This window comes from Pygocentrus nattereri, chromosome 9 (genome assembly GCF_015220715.1).
Source record: "Pygocentrus nattereri isolate fPygNat1 chromosome 9, fPygNat1.pri, whole genome shotgun sequence".
Taxonomy (NCBI): Eukaryota; Metazoa; Chordata; class Actinopteri; order Characiformes; family Serrasalmidae; genus Pygocentrus; species Pygocentrus nattereri.
The window spans coordinates 46,485,085-46,507,622 of NC_051219.1; the positions used below are offsets into that span (position 1 = coordinate 46,485,085).

The following is a 22,538-nucleotide window of genomic DNA, read 5'->3' on the forward strand; positions in this document are numbered from 1 at the left end:
AAGTCGTTATGGCAAATGATTCCAAACAAGGCAGTGGAACACAGAGCAGCTGCTGTGAAACTAATACGTAAACGATGTAGTTCTTAAAGAGGAGACAGACCCTCAGAGGAGAACCCGTACAGACCCTCAGAGGAGACCCCCGTACAGACCCTCAGAGGAGACCCCTGTATAGACCCTCAGAGGAGACCCCGTACAGACCCTCAGAGGAGACCCCCGTACAGACCCTCAGAGGAGACCCCGTACTGACCCTCAGAGGAGACCCCCGTACAGACCCTCAGAGGAGACCCCTGTACAGACCCTCAGAGGAGACCCCCGTACAGACCCTCAGAGGAGACCCCTGTACAGACCCTCAGAGGAGACCCCGTACAGACCCTCAGAGGAGACCCCCGTACAGACCCTCAGAGGAGACCCCTGTACAGACCCTCAGAGGAGACCCCTGTACAGACCCTCAGAGGAGACCCCGTACTGACCCTCAGAGGAGACCCCCGTACAGACCCTCAGAGGAGACCCCTGTACAGACCCTCAGAGGAGACCCCCGTACAGACCCTCAGAGTCTAAAGGTTAGTAACTGCTGTTCCACTGAATGATATTCTGTAATTAAAGCTTCTGTTCAATTCTGCAAAGTGCAGCTTTTCCAGGGGAGTATTTGGTGTTTTTCCACTGAGTAGTACAGTGAGTACAGTGCAGTACAGTACAGTGCAGTACAGTACAGTGCAGTATAGTGAGTACAGTGCAGTACAGTGAGTACAGTGCAGTACAGTACAGTGCAGTACAGTACAGTGCAGTATAGTGCAGTACAGTGCAGTATAGTGAGTACAGTGCAGTACAGTGAGTACAGTACAGTGCAGTATAGTGCAGTACAGTGAGTACCGTGAGTACAGTGCAGTATAGTGAGTACAGTGCAGTACAGTGAGTACAGTGCAGTACAGTATAGTGCAGTACAGTGAGTACAGTGTGTACAGTGCAGTATAGTGCAGTACAGTGAGTACAGTGCAGTACAGTGAGTACAGTGCAGTATACTGCACTACAGTGAGTACAGTGCAGTACAGTGAGTACAGTGAGTACAGTGCAGAACAGTGAGTACAGTGCAGTATACTGCACTACAGTGAGTACAGTGCAGTACAGTGAGTACAGTGCAGTATAGTGAGTACAGTGCAGTACAGTGCAGTATAGTGAGTACAGTGAGTACAGTGCAGTACAGTGAGTACATTCATAAACCCGTCATCATGCATGTGATCCGCACCGTACATGAGTGCATCACTGTACATCGATTGGTCAAACACAATCATCTAGTGGTGCCACTGGATTTAGACAACAGCTATTCCCAATCACTGTCTGTGATGCATGAAGCCAAAAGCTGCGTCGTTGCTGCTGTTTGCTGTTAATGTTAGACTCACATGAGAAATGATGTGAACACACACAAGAGAACCCTGTCAACCTCTCAAGGTTCTCATATGTGGTGGGAAATGGACACGGGTACTCACTGGAATCCGGAAAGCCCAGCTAGGAAAAGTAGCATGTTTTGTGTTTTGGATGCTGGGCTGCAGTTCAGCATCAATGAAAGCTGTAATACAGACTGACCACCACCAAATATAAGACGTGTCTTGGATGTGGATATTCTGGCCAACCTGCAGGATCGTGCTGGGTGACCAGTTAAACTTGCACTAACACAGCTGGTCTAAACTGGTCCTGCACTGCCCAGTGGAAAAATGCCATTACTCTCCTTCCAGTGACCAGCTAACTGTGAGCTGAACTGTGTTTCATAGTTTTCCGTCAAAGCTGTCTGCCAGGGGTGTAAACGTGTGTAGGCGATTATGCAGGTCTCAGGACATGAAGGCGCGAACGCTGCCCCGAATGACCGCTCTGCAGATGGGGCAGTGCCGCAGGCTGGCCGCACAGTCTGTACAGACCACCAGGTGACCGCAGGGAATGAACACCATGGAAACCAGCTTGTCCATACACACCTTACAGGTGCGTTCCTCCTGAAGCTGCCTCAACTGCTCCTCCGCACTCAGGTTCCCCAGCACTGTAAAACACACACACACACACACACACACACACACACACACACACACACACACACACACACGCTGCTCAGAGACAAAACTGAAACTGAACGTGCTGAAAGGCTTTTGTCCAGTCCTGTAACAGGTCGGCTCAGGATGGACTGAACAGGAGAAAGAAACATGTCTGTGACAGCAGGACACGCAGCCGTGTCCTCACTCGCGAGGCCGTCGTGAAAGTAGTTTGAAGTCTGAAGAGAGTAACTCTGTAAAAAGGGCTGTCACTACTGATTATATTAAGAATCTATAGGGATGCAGCAATAAAGGACTTCTGCTGAAATTTACACTCGTCTGCACAAGTTTGTCCCTGTTTAAATTTCATGCTTTTCTGAAAGGAAAAAAGCACAAACACAGTTTACCTGGAAAAAAAAACAACAAAGCAGAAAATGTGCCCTGTTCAAACACGGCACATTTTATATGTTGTTTCCTTTTTCCCCAATATTTTAAACTTAATTAATCAATTAATCAGCAGAAAAATGCCATATTTAAGGTTTTCCCTTTAGTGGATGAGTTCACAGGAATCCTGACTGGATTTCATTTCTCGAGCGAAAGCATTTACTGAAGTGACACGTTTCCTATTGTAAGAGTTTTAGAGTCCAGCTGAATACGGCAGAACTATTCACACACGGAAACAGACGATAATAACAGTTCTGTGAAGTCACCGAAAGACAATCAGTGTAATGTAAGTGACTATAGTTCACTGAGCTAACCCCCCTCCCCCCTCCCCCCTCCCACCCAGCTCTTTTGATGCTCTACCTGCACTATCTAGATCATCGCTGCTACTCTGTGTTTTCACTGTTTACTCTGGTTTTTCTACCTCAGTAGCTGCTGTGTTTCTGTCCGTCGTCTGACTGCGTGACTCACAGATCACAGCAGGTTCATATCTCTGCTCCTTATTCCACGACCTCATGTCCAGAGTGAGTGCTGTGTCGGTGCTGCACTGTCCGGTCTGTTTACTGTCCGGTCTGTTTACTGTCCAGTCTGTTTACTGTCCTGTCTGTTTACTGTGTCTAATGTTTGTTAATTTATCGTATTTATTGTTTCTAGTTTAATTTCTTGTTTGCACGCTCTGTCTGCACGTTCACACTTTGTACTGATCCTGGAGGAGTGTAATTTCACTCCACTGTGGACTCGTACAGTTTCATTTAGGATGTTATAGAACAGGAACAACACTAAATGACTCGGTGGGTTAAAGCCTGACCTACAGAGGCCACCAAAAGCTTGTAAAAGCACCCATTCCAGACTGGACAGCCCAGCTTATATCAGACTCCGTACGCTCTTAATCACAGGCTTTTTATTTACATTTTCTTTTTAATAAAGTTCAAATTAGAAGTGATACAAATACGTGATCATCTTTCTCGAGGGAAAGTGAATGTAGAGCACCTTTAAACCCTTTAAGGCTGGTTCAGAAAAGCAGCGCCTTCTGCCATTTTTCTCTTCTCTATCCTGATAATAACGTGATTCTTCTCTGCTTGTCGTGTTTTTTTGATGTGTAAAGAATCTGATCCAACAAAGGTGAAAGTTCTGAATTCGCTCACCTGCCTGGAGAAACCCACACCGTGTCCAGTAAGGATATTTTATACTGGGATAGAAAAGAAGGGACAACACAGAGATCTCAGATTCTACTGTGCACAGAACTGAACTGCTCCGTGGTTTTTTCGGTCCAGACCTTCCGTGTTTAGGTGGGTAAGGTACATAGCTGGACCTTTAGAACCATGATGGACCATAAGGACCGTGTTCTACCCCATAATACCCTGTAATCTGACTGTTCTTCACACTATACTGAGCTATAAGGGTGAAACTTCCAGCTTCCTCTGAAACACATGACGGCGGCCTTCCAGACAACGTCCCTGCACAACTCAACATTAGCTGCCAGTTATCATTAGCGTCATGCTAGGTAAGGGGGCACTTATACTGTCTCAGACTCCTGAAGAGGGCTATGGCTTTACCAGGGACTGGACATTAAAGAAAACCAAGCAAAGTCATTCAGGGTGTCAGCAGGCCTTAAAAAGAAAAAAGAAAAAGACAGAGTATAAATATATATACACACTCTCACCGGCCACTTTATTAGGTACCCCTTGCTAGTAAAAGGCTGGACCCCCTTTTGCCTTCAGAACTGCTTTAATTCTTCATGTCAGACTTTCAACAAGGTGTTGGAAACGTTCCTCAGAGATTCTGGTTGGTTATTTGAGTTCCTGTTGCCTTTCTATCATCTGGAACCAGTCTGCCCATTCTCCTCTGACCTCTCACATCAACAAGGCATTTTCGTCCACACAACTGACCGCTCACTGGATATTTTCTCTTTCTCTGACCGTTCTCTGTAAACCCTAGAGATGGTTGTGTGTGAAAATCCCAGCAGATCAGCAGTTTCTGAAATACTCAGACCAGCCCGTCTGGCACCAACAACCACGCCACGTTCAAAGCCCCTTAAATCCCCTTTCTTCCCCGTTCTGATGCTCGGTCTGCACTTCAGCAAGTCGTCTTGACCACCTCTACAGGCCTAAATGCAGTGAGTTGCAGCCGTGTGATTGGCTGATTAGCTATTTGTGTTAACCAGCAACTGTACCTAATAAAGTGGCTGGTGAGTGTATATATATATTTGGTAACTGACAACTAATCACTGCATCACACGCAGTCATTTTTAGTAAATTTGAGCAATTTGTGAAGTCGAGTTTAATGCAGCAATAGTGACAGCCCTGTTTATAAACACATACACACACAAACACACAAGGAAAGTGAAACAGTGTTAACTTGAACCTTTCTCCCCGACTGAGGCCTGAGTCCTCACTCCACCAGCACTACCGCCCTGCCTCACCACAGGCTCTGGAGGGAACAAACCATCCACATGTTAGAGGGGGGGGAGAGGGATGTACCACTCTGCACCTGCATGTTGTTTTACTGACTGCGTTTATCTGGTAAAGTGCTCTAGCGCTGCATCTACAGGACAAATCCAGGTGCGCTGGTTTTATAAGTCTATATTTTGCTCATCTAGAAAAGCAGATGGCGCTGCGCACCTGGTCTGGACTCGCTGCCCTGCCTCTCCTCCTCCTCGGCCTGCAGGACGTCCGCCACCAGGTCGGAGACGGAGGTGTAGTGTTGGCCAGTGAGCAGGTAGCGCGACTGCACCAGACTCTCCACCAGCGCCTGCTGAAAACCCATCTGCAGCACTGTCTGCACCACAGGGGACAACATAGCCGTCGCCACCGCACTCTGTCCACTCAGCACCTCTACCAGCGGGGAGAGCACACAGGGGCGTGAAGGGGTGAGTGTGTGTGTGCGAGTGTGTGCGAGTGTGTGTGTGTGTGTGTGTGTGTGTGTGTGTGTGTGTGGCCTCGTAAATAAACTCATGATGATACACAGACCACAATAATTCACTAAAACATAACATTTTATGCCATAAAGAAATGCTTGTAATTTCATTTAAGATTTAATGTTTATTTATGATTAAACATCAGTTTAGTAATTTACTTTGTGTCAATGGATCATTGTGAATGGACAATGGACCAAGACAAATACGAGGCCTGTGTTAATCAAGTTAGTGACAGTAATATATAATAATGTTATTTTTTAGACTGATTTTGTCCAAAACCATAACAAGACCGCAGTATCACAACACCTAACTTAACAGAGCGTTTCGATGTTGGATGATGTGATGTCCTACAGTAAAATACATTTACTGTAACAGAGATGAGACTGTTCTAGAAGCGCTGCTGGGTTAGACGCTCTGCGTCAGACGCGGGTTACACGCTCTGCGTCAGACGCGGGTTAGACGCTCTGCGTCAGACGCGGGTTACACGCTCTGCGTCAGACGCGGGTTAGACGCTCTGCACGTCAGACGCGGGTTACACGCTCTGCGTCAGACGCGGGTTAGACGCTCTGCACGTCAGACGCGGGTTACACGCTCTGCGTCAGACGCGGGTTAGACGCTCTGCACGTCAGACGCGGGTTACACGCTCTGCGTCAGACGCGGGTTAGACGCTCTGCACGTCAGACGCGGGTTACACGCTCTGCGTCAGACGCGGGTTAAACATATTACATATCATGTTTGTACAAAATGCCTCTATAATAGTTTTCAGACGGAAAAACGACGCGTCGTTCCAAGCGGCCTCAAACCCTCACAGCTGCAGTCCTACTTACTAGACATGGTATCGTGTTCCGTTTCGCTTTGTTTAGGAAAGAAAACGCAGGTTTATAGACATTACTTGGTCACAAATGTCATGTATATGAATTAAAAGGCCAAAACCATCGTAACCAGAACAAGAACACAGGTTTCACTGACCAGTGCAAGCCATTACTGACTGGCTCCCAGGCTGATCAGTAATATTCAGATTTAGGACACAGAGGTTCAGTGAAAGATGAACTGTAAAGCTGCAGGACTCAAAGTGAGTAATATGCTGGGGAGTTTCCCACAATGCAACAGACCATCTGAGGAAATTCCCAGCGCTTTCTGTTTAAGTGCCTGATGAATCAGATGAATTTATGAAAATATAGTACAGACCTGCATTATAATGTTATCAAACATCGTATTTAGTATTAAACTTTCTCAGGGACAATAAACCCAAATGTCCAAAGACTAAAGCCAAAAAAGATCAATAACATTTTCAAATGCTTCACGTTATTTTCAGTCCTCCAGTCCTTACAGCTCTTCCTCATTCTTCGTCATAGCTCACCTAATAAATCCGTCCTTTCCAATGGGAATAAAACACTGTGTTTCCTCTTATAGTCGTACATCTCAGGGCTTTAACTTCACACAGCCGTTTTGTAGAGGGTTCATAAACCCTATTCACTGTTTATAACACTGCACACATGATTCATCGGCTGCTTTAGTGGGAAACCTACAGATTTAATCCACGTCCTGAGTAAACACGTGTGTCTTTGCTCTCATTCATCAGGTGAAACGAACCGTTCCACATGACAAACTGACTGCAGTTTCATGGCCAATTTAAAAAAGGACGATTAACTAATATTAATACTACAATATACTACTATTACAACGTTCTATCATATGTGCTTTTGTCTAACATAGACTGGGAGTCAACCTACACGGCAGAGTGTGGTGTTTATAGTGATTCTACGGAAGATTTTTGAGATTTCTCTGGAATGTGTAATTATATCAAGGAGCAGAAGAACATTTTGGAATGTGGGTTATGCTACAGACTCCTACGCCTTCCTAGAGCATAACGCAGCAGGTTTTCCTTTGGAAGTGTGAGAAACAGAACATGGTAAAAGAGCTGAAGCTGTGTGTCTGCATCGGCCACCAAATCACCGCTTCTTTCCCTTTAACGTTGCGGAATCTGTCGATGTTCACAACAGATTTCCCTGATTACCCACACACAGACACATCTTCCTCATTCACGGAATGTAAGAACTACGTACTGCTGATCGTCTTCCGCGTCACACGAGGCAGGGAAGAGGGCGATTTTCCTGCACAGTGTGGAGACTTTTCCTCCTGTTTACACTCAGCTTAGCTTGATTACCAGGTGTCGTTGGTGTGTACACGCAGGGAACTCATCAGACTGTGCAGGACTCCAGGCCTCGGTTTCCCAGCCTTGACTCAAAGTCATATGCTCTGATGTCAGTTTGCCAAAACCAGCAACAGTGTTGCGAACATGATGAACCGGTAGAGCGACATTGTCTCTGATACTTAAGACAACCATCACTCTGTGCTGCTTTGAGGAAGCCAGAATCTACTGTCCTTTTTTTGGCTCTTCTTTTTTTACTGGCTTCATTCTTTATCATGGAACATACCCATGGATTCACTTACCGTGGCCTGAGGTTATATCTGCAGCAGCTGAAGTCTCAGATCCACCCTGTGAAACAGACACATCCATGATCATCCTCAAAGATGACTGACTTACACCTCAGTACATGCAGCCGAGCAGTGAGTGAGTTTATACTACCGTCTCTGGCGTGTTGAAGTACGACTGCTGGATGTTGTTCACATACTCCTGCCCTCGTGACTGGAGCAGATACTCACATCTGAAGTGGCAAAACCAACAGAAGAAAAAAGAAATGAGTGTAAAGCTCTGAACACACACACACACACACACACACACACACACACACACACACACAGCGATCAGGCATAACATCATGCCCGCCTCCTTGTTTCTACGCTCATTGTCCATTTTATCACCTGCACTTACTGTATAGCTGCACTTTGTAGTTCAGCACTGCTGTGTCTGATCCACTCAGACCAGCACAACACACACTAACACACCACCACCACGTCAGTGTTACTGCAGTGCTGAGAATGACCCACCACCCAAACAGTACCTGCTCTGTGAGGGTCCATGGGGGTCCTGACCACTGAAGAACAGGGTAACAGAGTATCAGAGAAACAGATGGACTACAGTCTGTAACTGTAGAACTACAGAGTGCAGCTATACGGTCAGTGGAGCTGATGAAGTTATGAGGGTGAGGAGCTGAAGCCGGTCAACATACAGACTCTGAGGATTTACGCTGGAATCAGTAAGTCCTGCCAGATACGATCCAAAACTAAAATCTAAAACTTTTCTCGGTTATAAATACTTGCAAATCCATACGACGCGAGAAAGAATGAGTGTCTCACCGTGGAAACCACTTCGCATGTTCCTGCCATGGATCGTCTCCAGGCTCCCAGTTCCTCAAACCACCATCACAGAAGAAACACTTCACATTGTCACCATGACCTAAAACAAACATCCATATGTATTACTGTGGAATACCGATGATATGGAATATGTAGCTGCCGATGTGAGAGCAACCACCTACTGAACAGTGAGGGAATTTCAGGAGAACCTGGCAGTTTCAACATGACGGAACGCTTTGCTTTGAACTGAGTTTTGTAATATTGACCTCTTTCGATGGTGATTTTGATACAGTGTATAAAGCCTTTGGTTGGTGGATTCCTGATTAAAGTGTATGTGTATGTGCGCATTCAGCATTAGCTCATTTAAATTCTCTCAGAGCCTTTAGTCCACTGTCTTTAGCACACAGAGGGATTAGAGCTCCGCCTTTAACCCATCCATGCAGTGAAACACCCACATGCACACTAGTGAACACACACACTAGGGGGCAGTGAGCGCACTTGCCCGGAGCGGTGAGCAGCCCTATCCACGGTGCCCAGGGAGCAGTTGGGGGTTAGGTGTCTCGCTCAGGGACACCTCAGTCACGTACTGTCAGCTGAGGGGATCAAACCAGCGACCTTCCGGTGAAAAGGCTGGTTCCCTGACCTCCAGCCCACGACTGCAACAACACTCATTTCTTCATGTGTCCTAATTTCTCTGTTGCCTATTTGCTGGAGCAGGGTGGGCAGCTCCTCTCCCACAGAGCAGGATTTGGTGATTTTCCTGCTCAAACACACACAATCATCAGTTAACCGCCAGGCTCAGGTGTGTCTGAGCAAGGAAATCCGCCACCTGTGCTGGACGTGGGCCACCTCTCCTACACATGCTATAATATCCCGTTTGGCACTGGCGTTTGTTTCCCGGCAGCTTCTTTCCGCTTCGTTACAGCGTGAAGTGTTTTTATCCTTTCATTTCTACATATGTTTAGCAAACAACCCAAAACAGACCAGACCGGCATGATCTGGTGCTGGTTTCGCTGGTCACCCACCATTACTGACTAATATACCAGCATACAAACCACAGCAGATGCTGGTCTTGCTGGTCTGTGCTGGTTTATCTAGCAGAGTGGGCTCCCACTGGGCACAGTCAATAGCGCTATGCCTACATTTAACACAGGGATGTTGTAAAGTGGGATTTTCCCCTTTTGCTTCTCACTGTGAAAAGAACCGAGAGAGACACAGAGCTTGTTTTCGAGGCTGGAAAAAGTCCCCAGAGTGGAGGCAGAGCTCGCGAGGTCTCGTGCATTCTGCTCACATGACCACGTGATAACACACACAAAGGGGAACTCGCCCCATCGCTCAAAGTTTCACTGCCTTCGGTGATGATTCCACTCACTGAACCGAGTCAACGAATCGGCGATCATTAATCATTAATCGATTAATCAAGACGTCGATTCGTCCAGTAATATGCAATATGGGAGTCAGACTCTAAATGATCAAAGCCTCGATGTGTCACACTGCGGTTGTTTATGTTATTATTTAATGGAGTTAAAATTGTGAAAACAACGCGATTATTCGACTTTTTCGATTTTGTAACTCTTACGTAACGCTGCTAAAACACATCCCATTCAAATTTGTGAACCGGTTGAACCGATTCACTGGAAAACACCGTCGAGCCACTAAAGCCTTAATGTTCCTATTCCAATATTAATCTCACACGTCATCATCACAACAAACGCGTCCACCTACACACCTGTGTAAAAGAACCCCGCGCGCGCTAAGGTGGTCGGCTGCACCGATGCCCCCGTTGGCCAGTTGTGGAAGGTGGTCAGCCGGGTGTCCTCGGACTCCATCTCCGGGTAAACGGCCTGTCCGCCGGCCATCTGCTCGTCCACTCCCATCCTCTGGAGCTGGCTCAGCAGCTGCCCGTCCACCGAGTCTGGGGGTCCAGGTGGTCGCGGGATGTTTCCTACGTCTCTGCCCAAAACGAAGCGACATGTCGGGAAGTGCCTTCTGTGCTCGTGCAGCGGTTCGTCGCCGCGGACCCAGCACCGCAGGACGCCGGCGCAGCAGAAGCACTGTACCGAGTCCTCATGGTCCAGAAAGTAGAAGCCGGCCCGGGCGAGGTCCGCCGCGGTCACCGGCGCGCCCGGCGGCCAGAGCTGGAAGGAGCGGAGCCGCTCCTCCTCGCTGCGCATCCCCGGCCTCCGGGCTCCGCCGTGCTGCTCTCCTGTGCCGCTCATCCCGCTCTCGGTCCATAGCGGACCATCCAGGCGCGGCGCGAAGCCCCCGCTGGCCATATATCACCGCAGAGCCTGAGGGGCGAGGCGAGCGGCCCGGACCGTCCAGCTTTCTAGAACAGCTGTCCAGCCCACCTCGCGCGCGCATCAGCGCTCAATAACAAACACAATGGCGCGCGCCCCGCGCGCCCTCTCCCGCCCCCGCGAGCGGAGCTGACCGACATCCTCATTGTTTACATTTTCTGATGAGCGCCTCAGGCTGACAGTGTGATTAACGCTGAAAACGACCCCCAGACAAAGCCCACCAGCGGTGACAAGGCCGAAATAAAGACCACACAAAGTCTACGTAATCTACGTAGTGTACATAGTCTACGTAAGCGTCAGCTCAGTGACGAGTTTACTCCATTTTAGTGAAATAAGCCGCAAAGCGCAGTAATTTGCTAATTCCCGGCGTTTATAAGTAGCTGAGGTATTTACTGATGACGTGTTTCGCGCTGCTTTTATTTTCGTCGCGCTCCTTCACAGAGGAACTACAAGTCCCGTGATGCTCCAGCGGAAGTTCGTCATATGTTAATGTCGGACGACATGGCTGCCCAGTGAAACGGACGGGCTCCGTAAGCGGCGGTTCGGGATTAAAGGGTGAGTTACTGCAGGAAACCCGGCGGTTCAGGTTCCGCAGAGCAGCCGAGCGCGCGCTTAGCCCGGCGTTCGTCTTTACCGCGCGGTTCAGGGTCGGGCGGTTCGGGCGCGAGCGGTTCTGCTGTTCTGGTGTTTGTGAGCGCTGCGTGTTAGCATGTTAGCATGTTAGCAGGGGGAATGGACCCGGGGAGCCGCGCTGGTTCTGCATCAGTTAGTAAAGGCGCAGCCGGGCCAGCCGGGCAGGGCAGGCTCTCTGTAATGTAACTAACCGGATCGCGACTGGCGGAGCTTCCGCTCGCCGAGCTGCCGCCGCGGACGGGCCGCTAGGCGTGTTATTAGCCGAGCCAGCGCGGAGCCGGACCGTCAGAACCGAGCTGCTTGGAGGAAATCTGATTCTCCCTGGTATAAATTAAAGACCTTCCCCAGCTCCCATTCCACTCAGTCAGCATTATTATTATTATTATTATTATTATTATTATTATTATTATTAGTGTTCTTCTTCTTATTGTTGTTCTTGTTGTTTATTATTATTGTTGTTGTTGTTGTTGTTGTTACTGCTATGGACAGTAACACTCACACTGGGCCAGTTTAAATGACAGTAACCCTGAGTCCCTTTAAGCTGGACCCACTCCCGGCGGGTTCTGTGGAGTGTGAGTGTTTGTGCTCAGCGGTTTTTCCCTCCTGGCTCGGTTTTGCGTGTTTAATTCGTTTTCTCGTGTTTTCATTTTTGCAGTGTGTGCAGCGATTCTCGAGCCTCGGGCCTGGCGGTGCCAGGTGTGGTTATACGGTCAGTGGGTTTTTAGTGGGTTCTGATTGTCCGGCTCATTCACTCTTCTGAATGATTTTCACTTTACAGTTATTAATATACAGTAATCGATCAGTCAGGTCTCCCATGCTGTGTCTATTCTGACGTCACGTCATGTCTTCTGCCACTTCTTCTACGTCTACTGGTAACATGAACAGCCCTGCAAGCGTCTGTTTACAGTAAAGTACCTTTCTCTCATTCTTTACCGCCTGTCTGCGCAGATGGCTGGAGACTCCTCTGAAAAAAGAGACCTGGAAAGCTCAGGGGGCAAAGAGCGAAAGCGGAGCCGCTCACGTTCCCGGGACAGGGATAGAAAGGGTTCTCCGGGGAAGGAACGCAAGCGGCATCGCTCCCGTGAACGCAAACGTTCCCGCAGCCGATCAAAGTCTGCAGACAGGTATTCGCTCACTCTCTGTGTGGAGCTGCTAATAAAGAGCGCGTGTAGTAAGGTGGTAGCAGGCCAGGCCGTTCAGGGCTGGTGGACCAGTTTATTTTCAGTGGAAATTCTGCTGCCTTTTCTGTGTTTTTGCCTCCAGAGATCGGCGACAGAAAGACAAAGAAAGAGAGCGAGATAAGGACAGAGACCGAAGCCGTAAGGACCGAGACAGAGACAGTCACAGACGGGACAAAGAGCGGAGTAAGAGGTCCAGGTATGCACTGTTCAGGTGTTCCCAGTGGCCCGAGGGCCAGTCTACAGGCATTTTCTGACAGATTAATAGTATTATTAATTAATTATTAATAGTATTAATAACAGATTAATAGTATTATTGTGACCCGCTCGTTTGTTCTGTCTTCCTAGGAGCTCTTCTCCTAAATCAAAGGATGGAAAATTAAAGAGGGAAAAAGATGTGAAGAGAGAAGAAGAGGATGAGGAGGAAAAGAAGAAAGAGAAGGTACCCCGTCAGAGGTTGCTCCGTGTTGAAGTGGCTCGGTTAAATGCGTTCTGAGTGTTTCTCATTTCTTCTTTCAATCTGCCGTGTTGAAGGTGCAGCCTCTGTCTCTGGAGGAGCTGCTGGCTAAGAAGAAAGCAGAGGAGGAGGCCGAGGCCAAGGTGAGATAAAGTCCTATTAAAGGAGCAGGAAAAATCAAACGTTTCTAATTTGATGTGCCGGGTGTTTGTGCCATGACTCCCGTTAGGATGAAGCAACCTGAACCAAGCAAATACTGGACATACCTTTTTTTATTTTTGACATCTCCGTTTGGGGCAGTCGTGGGGCAGTCGTGGGCTGGAGGTCAGGGAACCAGCCTTGTGACTGGAAGGTTGCCGGTTCAATCCCCAGAGCCGACAGTCCATGAGTGAGGTGTCCTTGAGCAAGACGCCTAACCCCCAACTGCTCCCCAGGCGTTGCGGATTGGGCTGCCCACTGCTCTGGCTAAGTGTGCTCACTGCCCCCTAGTGTGTGTATTCACTAGTGTGTGTGTGTGGTGTTTCACTGCACTGATGGGTTAAATGCGGAGGTGAAATTTCCCTGCTGTGGGACTAATGAGGGTCACTTAATCTTAATTCTACCAGACGCGTTTCAACGCGGCACTCCGTGCTAACAGGGGTTAAATGTTGCGCCGGTTGTCCAGCACCTCCCTCATCGGTCCGACGCGAGGGCATCCTGACCGCAGCCCGTATACTGAGGAGCTCATTGTATGTTGTTTGGTTCAGATCGCTTCGTCCTAGAGAGAGATATTCCAGAATATTCAGGGCCTCTTTTGAGTGAATCTCCCTGTGTGTGTGTGTGTGTGTGTGTGTGTGTGTTTGGTTTGGGGGGGGGGGTGTTACTATTTGTGTAAAGTTCCTTTTTGAAGGACAAGGTTTTGGACACTAGACGGTAACACTGATGATAGATTTGCACACTGACCGATTGTGTTTGTGTTCCTTGTTTTCTGTAGCCCAAGTTCCTGTCTAAGGCTGAGCGAGAGGCAGAGGCTCTGAAGCGCAGGGAGGTTATAGCAGAGGAACGCCGCCGGCAGATCGATGATGAGAGGAGGAAGAGGAGGGTGTTCCAGGACATTGGCAGGAAGATGTTAGGTGAGAGTTACAGTCACTTAACATTGATTATTTAATAAAAAATGGAAAAATCTCCTTTTTCGTTTGAAGATGTGAGAGTGATGAGTCCACATTTAAAGTATTGGTCTGTATGTCAAAGTCGTTGCGGTGCTAATTAGGACTAAGTGACATAATGGGACGTTATGACGTCACTGTGGCCTTAAAGCAGATTTTACCCCAGTACAGAAAGCAAAGATTTAGATTAGTACTGAAAACATTTAACAGCAGTTCAGTTTAGAAATTAGTGCAAAAGAAATGTGATGGACTTTTTTCCCTTTTCCCCTTTAGTGTAAAACTGCATTATTATTTTAAACAGTATTTTATTGCAGTAAACGTATTGGCGACGGTTTACATCCACTTTTGCGTATCTTATCGTAATGAGATTGAAAAATAAAGAGCCTTTATTAAAACAATCAGGGAACATAGTTTAGTCCAAATGAAAAGTCTCTCGCTCAAAAGTAGAACAGTGAAAAATCACTTCTGTGGAAACGCACATTTGTGACGTAATGTAAAAGACGTAAATTAAAGAACCGTGACTGTATTAATTAGTTCTGATTACCAGCTTTAACGACGTTAGCTGGGCAGTAACGTTCGGACGTCTGCGTCTACAAAGGAACGTGTTCCGTGTCAAAAGTGACCCTTTGTGACGTTAATGTCTTTGTGTGGCACAGAGGATCCTCAGGAGCGAGAGCGGCGTGAACGCAGGGAACGAATGGAGAGAGAGAACAACGGAAACGAAGACGATGAAGAACGACAGAAGATACGAGAAGTGAAGGACAAGGGCAAAGAATTGCAGGCCATCAAAGTGAGGATCAAATAAATAGATAAATAACCTGCGAGTGGTGCCTGTAAAGGACCGTGTAGCTTGATGAAGTCTAACCATGCAACATGTTAACATACAGAAGTCATGCAAGATTGTATACTGATGATGATGATGATGATGATGATATGTACTTCACTGATGACCTACGGTCTCATAAGCTTTAACCCGTTTGATTCTCAGGAGCGTTATTTAGGTGGCATGAAGAAACGGCGGCGCACTAGACACCTGAACGACCGGAAGTTTGTGTTCGAGTGGGATGCTTCTGAGGACACTTCAATCGACTACAATCCACTGTAAGAGTCAGAGCCCTGCAGATGTTCAGGCAGTGAAGTCGAACTTTATTTATGCTGCTTTTAACAGATAAAAAGATGAACATAAATTTCATCTTTTGTATTTTTGGATTAAATTCGTTTTTCCATTTCCTCGCTGGCATCCAGAGAGAGCAGCGGTGGTTTTATATTTCAAACAACACTGCTGGGTAAAGTTACATCTTCTATGGGGATTAAACCTGTATGTGGCTATTTCTCCAAGTTCTTGTGCACAATATTCGTTTATTTACTAAAAAAAGCGTGCCATAACTTGTGCACCATTTTTTTGTTTTATTTTTTCCTGATATATTAAATTCAGCATAAACAAGGACTGTGGATTTTAATTGTTTACCCTGTAACTACGGATGAGTGAAAAAGGCAAACTGGGAAAAAGTGAAGTGCATTAGTAATTTATTGCAGGAATGCGTTTTTGGATGCTCCGTTTCGGAAAACTCTTTAGATTTATGTTCACCTGAACTGGAAAGAAGTCACACAAACGCTCTGTGTTTGTTGCATTGAGAACCCCGAATTTTGACTGAAGTGATGGTTAATGATGACAAATCATCTGTTTAATCAGTTGTTCTGTTTGCATTGGTATCTCGAGTCTGTTTCCTTCCAGTGGTTGAAGTCTGTGTTTGTGTTCAGGTATAAGGAGAAGCACCAGGTGCAGCTGTATGGTCGTGGTTTCATTGCAGGAATTGACCTCAAACAGCAGAAGAGAGATCAGTCTCGTTTTTATGGCGACCTGATGGAGAAGCGGCGCACCATGGAGGAAAAAGAGCAGGAAGAGTGAGTGTGTCTCTCTCTCTCGTCTCCATCTCTCACTCCCTCATACGTAAACAAGCCATCCTCTTAAAGCACAGTGAAGGTTTCCCTGACTTGGCCTCTTTTGAAGCTGTGAAATGTGAGAAGGTAAATGGTTCTGGTCTAAACTGGGCGCTCGCTCCTGTGTCTCTGTGCAGGCAGCGCCTGAAGAAGATGCGCAAGAAGGAGGCCAAGCAGCGATGGGACGACAGGCACTGGTCTCAGAAGAAGCTGGACGAGATGACGGACAGAGACTGGAGAATCTTTCGGGAGGATTACAGCATCACCACCAAGGGAGGCAAAATCCCCAACCCCATCCGCAACTGGAAAGAGTTCGACCTGCCCCCTCACATCCTGGAGGTCATCGACAAGTGTGGTTACAAGGTTGGATCTTTCCCAGTGCCGAATAAACTGTCCAGTAGTGTTGTGTGGTGTTTTTGTCTGCCCAGGCTTTATTTTCACAGGGTTAATAATTTTATGTTTTATTAGGAACCAACACCCATCCAGAGACAGGCCATTCCTATTGGCTTACAGAACCGTGACATCATCGGCGTGGCTGAGACTGGTAGCGGTAAAACTGCTGCTTTCCTCATTCCCTTATTGGTCTGGATCACCACTCTGCCAAAGATTGACAGGTGAGATGAGCAAGACGTCTATTCTCAAACTCAAAGTTCAGCGTTTCAGTAAACGGTGACCGTGAAGCCGAAAATGGTTGTTATTGCTGTTCACCACAAAATTCAGTGGTGAAATTTCTAATCATACTTTAAAATGAATGTCAAAGCTCAGATGAAGAGCTGGTGTATTTGTGTTGCTGTTGTCAGGATCGAGGACTCCGATCAGGGACCGTATGCAGTAATCTTAGCCCCCACCCGTGAGTTGGCCCAACAAATTGAAGAGGAGACCATCAAGTTTGGCAAACCACTGGGCATCCGGACAGTGGCTGTGATTGGAGGAATCTCCAGAGAGGACCAAGGTTTCAGACTTAGGATGGGTTGCGAGGTCAGCGGCTACTTTTTTTTTTTTTTTTTTTTTTTTTTTTTACATCTGATTTTGTGTTTTTGTTTGTTTTTAAATGAGAAAAATGTGGTACTTGCTTTCTTGTGGGTTTAATTGCTCCTGCAAAGTTTGGTCATTTCCCGGCTCAAACACGCCTGATGCAACTCAGCAGTTCATTTCCAGGTTTAGTCTGTGTGTTAGAGCAGGGAAAACACCAAACTCTGCTCAAATCTGGCCCTCAGTTCTTTAACCTACTAAATACAAATTTATTTAGTGATTAAACATTAGAAATGATTAAGATTTTGCCTTTTTTTGATAACTGTCATTAGTCAGCTGTTTACTGTTAACTAGCAAACCCAAAATCAAGTACTAGACCCACAAAGTGTGCATCACACTTTTTTTTATATATATATATATATATATATATATATATATATATATATATAAAGTTCTGGTTCTGAAATCTGATTGGCCACATTTAAAGCATTAAAGCATAAAACACATTTAAATGACAGAAAAACCTGAAATATACAACGATAAGCTACTGAAAGTTCAATATCCGTAACTAAACTAGCATCACTGCATTAAAACTAACAAACACCGAGATCAGGGCTCAGAGCAGTCGTCACGCTGTCTCTCAGACATCAGCTGTGAAGTAGTTGTCTGTCTTATTGCTTGTGGATATTTCCTTTTTTAATTTGATGGAGTTGTGTTCTTGTCATCTGCTCAGTATGAACGTCTCATAACTTTTTTTATTGTCCTGCAATCGGTTAATCATTTACACCCCTAAACAAGTTTTCATTTATTTGTGTTTCGTGTTATATAAAATATGTTATGTCAACATATTGGAATGCAAATGGTGCTAAAGGTCTGAGGATTTTTCTTGATTTTCATCTTCAGATAGTGATCGCTACACCAGGTCGTTTAATTGACGTGTTGGAGAATCGCTACCTGGTGCTCGGCAGGTGCACGTACGTGGTACTGGACGAGGCTGACAGGATGATTGACATGGGTTTCGAACCCGATGTCCAGAAGATTCTGGAATATATTCCTGTGACCAATCAGAAACCGGACACGGATGAAGCTGAGGATCCTGAGAAAATGACGCTGAACTTCGAATCTGGCAAACACAAATACAGACAGGTCAGAAGAGCCTGAACACGAAAGCAGAACATGACATTTCAGAAACACTGATTTATAGAACCAGTGCGTGCAGTTTCACGTGGACAGACGGTCAAATGAAAAATATGGGTTAATAATAAAATACGTGCACTTCTACTTTCATAATATGCTTTTTCTTGTTTTTCTATCCTGATTCTGTTTGGTATTCTGTCCTTTTAGACGGTCATGTTCACAGCCACTATGCCTCCAGCTGTAGAACGACTGGCCAGAAGTTATTTGCGGCGCCCTGCAGTGGTCTACATTGGCTCTGCAGGCAAACCGCATGAGAGAGTGGAGCAGAAGGTCATCCTCATGTCGGAGGGTGAGAAGAGGTCAGAACGCACACGTTCATACATGCAGCATTCAGAACACTTTAATACAACATCAGATGTTTCTCCAAGTTGAACAGTTAATCTGAGTGATTATCTGTGTGCTGTAAACAGGAAGAAACTTCTGGAAGTCCTCTCACGTGGATTTGAGCCACCTATCATTATCTTCGTCAATCAGAAGAAGGGCTGCGATGTGTTGGCCAAGTCTCTGGAGAAAATGGGCGTAAGTGTCAAATTACTATCAGATGCTGCTGTTAGTCTCTGTTTCAGCTCGACTTTCAGGCACATTGAGTAGCTCGGATGCTTCTGAACGCGTTCTGTTTCCATCTCTCCTCAGTACAATGCCTGTACACTGCACGGTGGCAAAGGACAGGAGCAGAGAGAGTTCGCTCTGTCCAACCTGAAGGCTGGAGCCAAAGACATCCTGGTGGCCACTGATGTGGCTGGTAGAGGTATCGACATCCAGGACGTCTCCATGGTCATCAACTATGACATGGCCAAGAACATCGAGGGTGAGTCTGATGCTGGAGTATTTATCTATATACCACACTTCCAGCTGGCTTCCTCTCACTGCTTTGGGCTTGCTAGAGAGAAATTTAGGGGAGAAATGAGTTTGTTTTTCGTATGAACCATCCATTAGATCCGAAACTATTCATTCATACTTTGTGGCCCAGTATGTCATGAAAGACATTGAATTCCCAGGTTTGGTGCATTAAACAGTTGAATTTCCAGCAATTTGTGGTTTAAGTGATAAGACACAAAGGCCCAGTCCCATTCCTCCTTTTACCCCTGCCCCTTGTTTTCGAGTGTCACCCTTGTTCCTGAGCTACAGGGCAGTGGTTGAGATCTTCCTCTGAAATGAGCCCCTCTAATAAAAGAGCATCACTTCATTAACAGCTACTAGCGCCGCTCTGTAGGCGACCCTGCCCGTCTGCAGGGACAGCAGAGGAGGGGAAAGTTCAGCTCCTCACTGCTGGGCTTTAGTTACATTTAGGGATCATACGCCTTCAAAGAGGGGGGCAATTATTTATTATCCCCCCCCCCTAATTCTTCAGTGATGTGAAGCTGAAGTCAGAGATTCTCCAGATTCTTGTACAAATTTTCCTGTTCCACCTTAAATGGAGCAGCAGTGACATTCTGGTGCTTCATGCATCAGAACTGCTGAACTATTTAAGGTGGAACAGGAAAGTTAGCCAGTTAGCTAACGGAGAAAAGATGAGAATACACAACATAGAAGGCTCTTAGCAGGGCTGAGTCGCAGGGGGGAGGGATGAAACAGGATTACGGCTGACTGCACAACATGAAACCTTCATGCAAACGATCCCGAAAGTAACTGTGGTTTGTGTTCCCTGTGTGCCGGTAGACTATATCCATCGTATTGGCCGAACGGGTCGTGCTGGAAAGAGTGGTGTGGCCATGACCTTCTTGACCAAAGAAGACTCGTCTGTCTTCTACGACCTGAAACAGGCTATCCTGGAGAGCCCTGTGTCCACATGCCCACCAGAGCTCGCCAACCATCCAGATGCTCAACACAAGCCCGGAACCATCCTCACCAAGAAGAGGAGAGAAGAAACCATCTTTGCCTGAAGATCCCCAGAGCCAGGTCACAGTGGACACTCGTTTGGGCATCTCTATCTCTCTGTATGCCCACTGCTACCATGACTACCTGTCTTAACCAGATACGGCTGATGTCTCTGCGGGTTTTCATTCCAATCAAGCAGAATCTCTTCTGCGTCTGTTAATTAAGTTGGCTTAACAAAGTCAACTTACTGTTCATCTCATTATTCCATGCTTTTCAGTGCTGTTTTCTCAGGGCGCGGTTTTTGAGAGAGAACCACATAACTTTGCAGGAACGTAGAGCTTATACAGGAATAATGCGCTTATGCTTTTGGAGCCAGTCACAGGTATGATGTTCATACAGCGTTCGTTAAAACACATTTTTCCTTCCTTTACAAAATAAATGCTGGAATGTGGAGAAAATTCTAATCATACGGCCACAAATGATCACAGAGGACATTAACCTTACGTTACACCTTAAACGTAGCGATGAAATATGACCGTGTACTGCAGCTTCATACGAGTTAATACACCCACGACACCCGACGTGACGCACGTGCCAGTTGCCGTCTAACACAGCCCCTCACAGATGTTACACACAGGCTCACACACGATCTAGTGCACGTATACGCACACGTTAGCAACCACCTGGGATACCATAGCAACAGGCGAGCAACTCCTTAGCAGCCTTCTGGGATGCCAGGGCAGTAGCCTGATCTCATTTTTCAGTCAGCTGATCAGTTGTGTGATATCTGCTCCTGCTTGGTTGGTGTGAAAACCTGCAGCCACATCAGCTGCTTGTGGATAAGATTGATGACCCCTTCTCTGATCCTCTCCTAAAACCGTAATTATATCATGGATTATAATCTGTAAGTGCCCCTGTCGGGGGTGAATTTGGGCTACGTTCACACGCCGCTGAACTGAAATATAAAGTTTTTTAGTTTTTTTTTTTTTTTTTTATGTAAATGCTGGTGTTTAACTGTGTAAGAGTACAGAAAGAGTTTGAGTCACTGTTTCATTAGACAAACCTGTTAAGATCATCCAGTTTCTTAATTACATTCATTTCTATGAACTAGTAATAAAGCCAGTTTGGCTGAGTCCGTCTCTGATCTGCTGTTTTCATCAAGAAAATACAAAATAAAGACACCACAACAATATTAAAAGTACATAAAATGTTATGTTTATTATAACTATCAGCATTTTAAGGTTCATTTAAATAGAAAGCATTCTATACAGCATCAAGCAGATTTTTTCTTCAGAAAGATGGGGCGAGAGGGCGGTCAGACAGCGCCAGAAGACCGGTGTAGTGTCTGTTGGGGTCATAGCTAGTGCATTTATTGCATTACAAAGCAGACATCAAGAAAGAAAATAAGTAGTGCAATATATATATATATTTTTTTTTTCTCTAAATACACAGAAAAGGAAGTCTTGATGTTCTAAGGCGGCATCTTTCCACATTTGTATTGCATACAGAATAAATCAGACAAAATAAATCCGTCAAATCAGACTCGCTGTAAAACTTGTGCTTCTTATAGCCCAAAAATAAGAAAAAGAAACGTTTATTGTTGTTACTGTCCCGGTGCGCTAGAAAACAACGTGATGCCTAAATACAGAAACTAAACCTCGGTGCGTGTTTAAAGTGTCTGACATGCAAGGCTTAGTTTTAACAGGACGTCACGCCCGGAGTGGACAGCATGCCCACACACTACGGTCATCATGAATCTTAAAGGTCTTGAGTTCTATCTTAACAGTTTCATTCAGGTTCTCTCTTCCTTTGTAAACACTGATGGTTTTAAACCATTTACAATTTCGTTAATACATATTACTTATAGGATCATATCCATATTTCACACACTGAACATAAACGCACCTGATCCAGATCCGTTATACTTACTGTAACTAACTGCACCGTTTTTAAAAGAACTCTAAAAAAACTGGAAGAATCGAAGCCCGTGAGATTATAAAGAAGCTTTCACATCGTTTTATCTTTCAGGGAATCATCCCCATCTTTCTGTGCTCAGTACAAAACAGATGGATCAGAATGGGAAGAAGAGTCGATACGTTACTAAAGTAGATCAGAACGTAGAAACAATCAGATTCTCATGCAACACTTGCATAGATTTTTTCTTTTTTCCAGTCATGCTGTTTCTTTTTTCCCAAAATACAGAACAATAGATAAAGATACCAGTGAGACGCGGAGAGGCAGATAAAGATGCAGTACACTAAAA

General features: G+C 46.0%; 2 protein-coding genes across 4 annotated transcripts; one reads left to right on the forward strand and one right to left on the reverse strand.

The window, feature by feature from the left end:
* Positions 1-1,081: 1,081 nt before the first annotated feature.
* On the reverse strand, positions 1,082-11,297 carry birc7 (baculoviral IAP repeat containing 7). 2 transcript variants are annotated; one of them, XM_037541010.1, is made up of 7 exons: positions 10,364-11,294; positions 8,635-8,734; positions 7,964-8,042; positions 7,828-7,873; positions 5,078-5,290; positions 4,821-4,886; positions 1,082-2,026 (listed from the first exon to the last, which is right to left on the reverse strand). In XM_037541010.1, exons 1-7 carry the CDS (start codon positions 10,908-10,910, stop codon positions 1,824-1,826), a joined length of 1,254 nt encoding a protein of 417 aa, XP_037396907.1. In that variant the 5' UTR covers positions 10,911-11,294; the 3' UTR covers positions 1,082-1,823. The 2 variants fall into 2 exon arrangements, with proteins under 2 accessions (XP_037396907.1, XP_037396908.1); XM_037541011.1 differs by lacking the exon at positions 4,821-4,886 and having other exon boundaries at positions 10,364-11,297.
* A 55-nt stretch (positions 11,298-11,352) lies between these two features.
* Positions 11,353-21,838, forward strand: ddx23 (DEAD (Asp-Glu-Ala-Asp) box polypeptide 23). Of its 2 annotated transcripts, XM_017681732.2 has the most exons (18): positions 11,403-11,489; positions 12,223-12,276; positions 12,516-12,691; positions 12,831-12,944; positions 13,094-13,187; positions 13,280-13,345; positions 14,176-14,314; positions 15,004-15,137; positions 15,336-15,448; positions 16,109-16,252; positions 16,426-16,651; positions 16,757-16,902; positions 17,089-17,266; positions 18,164-18,406; positions 18,605-18,756; positions 18,868-18,976; positions 19,091-19,265; positions 20,117-21,838. In XM_017681732.2, the coding sequence occupies exons 3-18, from the start codon at positions 12,516-12,518 to the stop codon at positions 20,338-20,340; spliced, it is 2,433 nt and encodes an 810-aa protein (XP_017537221.1). In that variant the 5' UTR covers positions 11,403-11,489; positions 12,223-12,276; the 3' UTR covers positions 20,341-21,838. The 2 variants fall into 2 exon arrangements, with proteins under 2 accessions (XP_017537220.1, XP_017537221.1); XM_017681731.2 differs by lacking the exon at positions 12,223-12,276 and having other exon boundaries at positions 11,353-11,489; positions 20,117-21,419.
* Positions 21,839-22,538: the final 700 nt, after the last annotated feature.

What these genes read in the sequence shown, in the direction of transcription:
- birc7 (XM_037541010.1), bottom strand. Translation starts at nt 10,910, where the DNA reads ATGGCCAGCGGGGGCTTCGCGCCGCGCCTGGATGGTCCGCTATGGACC. An exon ending in CGCGGGGTTCTTTTACACAG is followed by an intron (nt 8,735 to 10,363) that starts GTGTGTAGGTGG and finishes TGTTTGTTTTAG; the next exon opens with GTCATGGTGACAATGTGAAG. An exon ending in ACTTCAACACGCCAGAGACG is followed by an intron (nt 7,874 to 7,963) that starts GTAGTATAAACT and finishes TCTGTTTCACAG; the next exon opens with GGTGGATCTGAGACTTCAGC.
- ddx23 (XM_017681731.2), top strand. Translation starts at nt 12,516, where the DNA reads ATGGCTGGAGACTCCTCTGAAAAAAGAGACCTGGAAAGCTCAGGGGGC. An exon ending in TCAATCGACTACAATCCACT is followed by an intron (nt 15,449 to 16,108) that starts GTAAGAGTCAGA and finishes GTTTGTGTTCAG; the next exon opens with GTATAAGGAGAAGCACCAGG. An exon ending in AGTCTCTGGAGAAAATGGGC is followed by an intron (nt 18,977 to 19,090) that starts GTAAGTGTCAAA and finishes ATCTCTCCTCAG; the next exon opens with TACAATGCCTGTACACTGCA.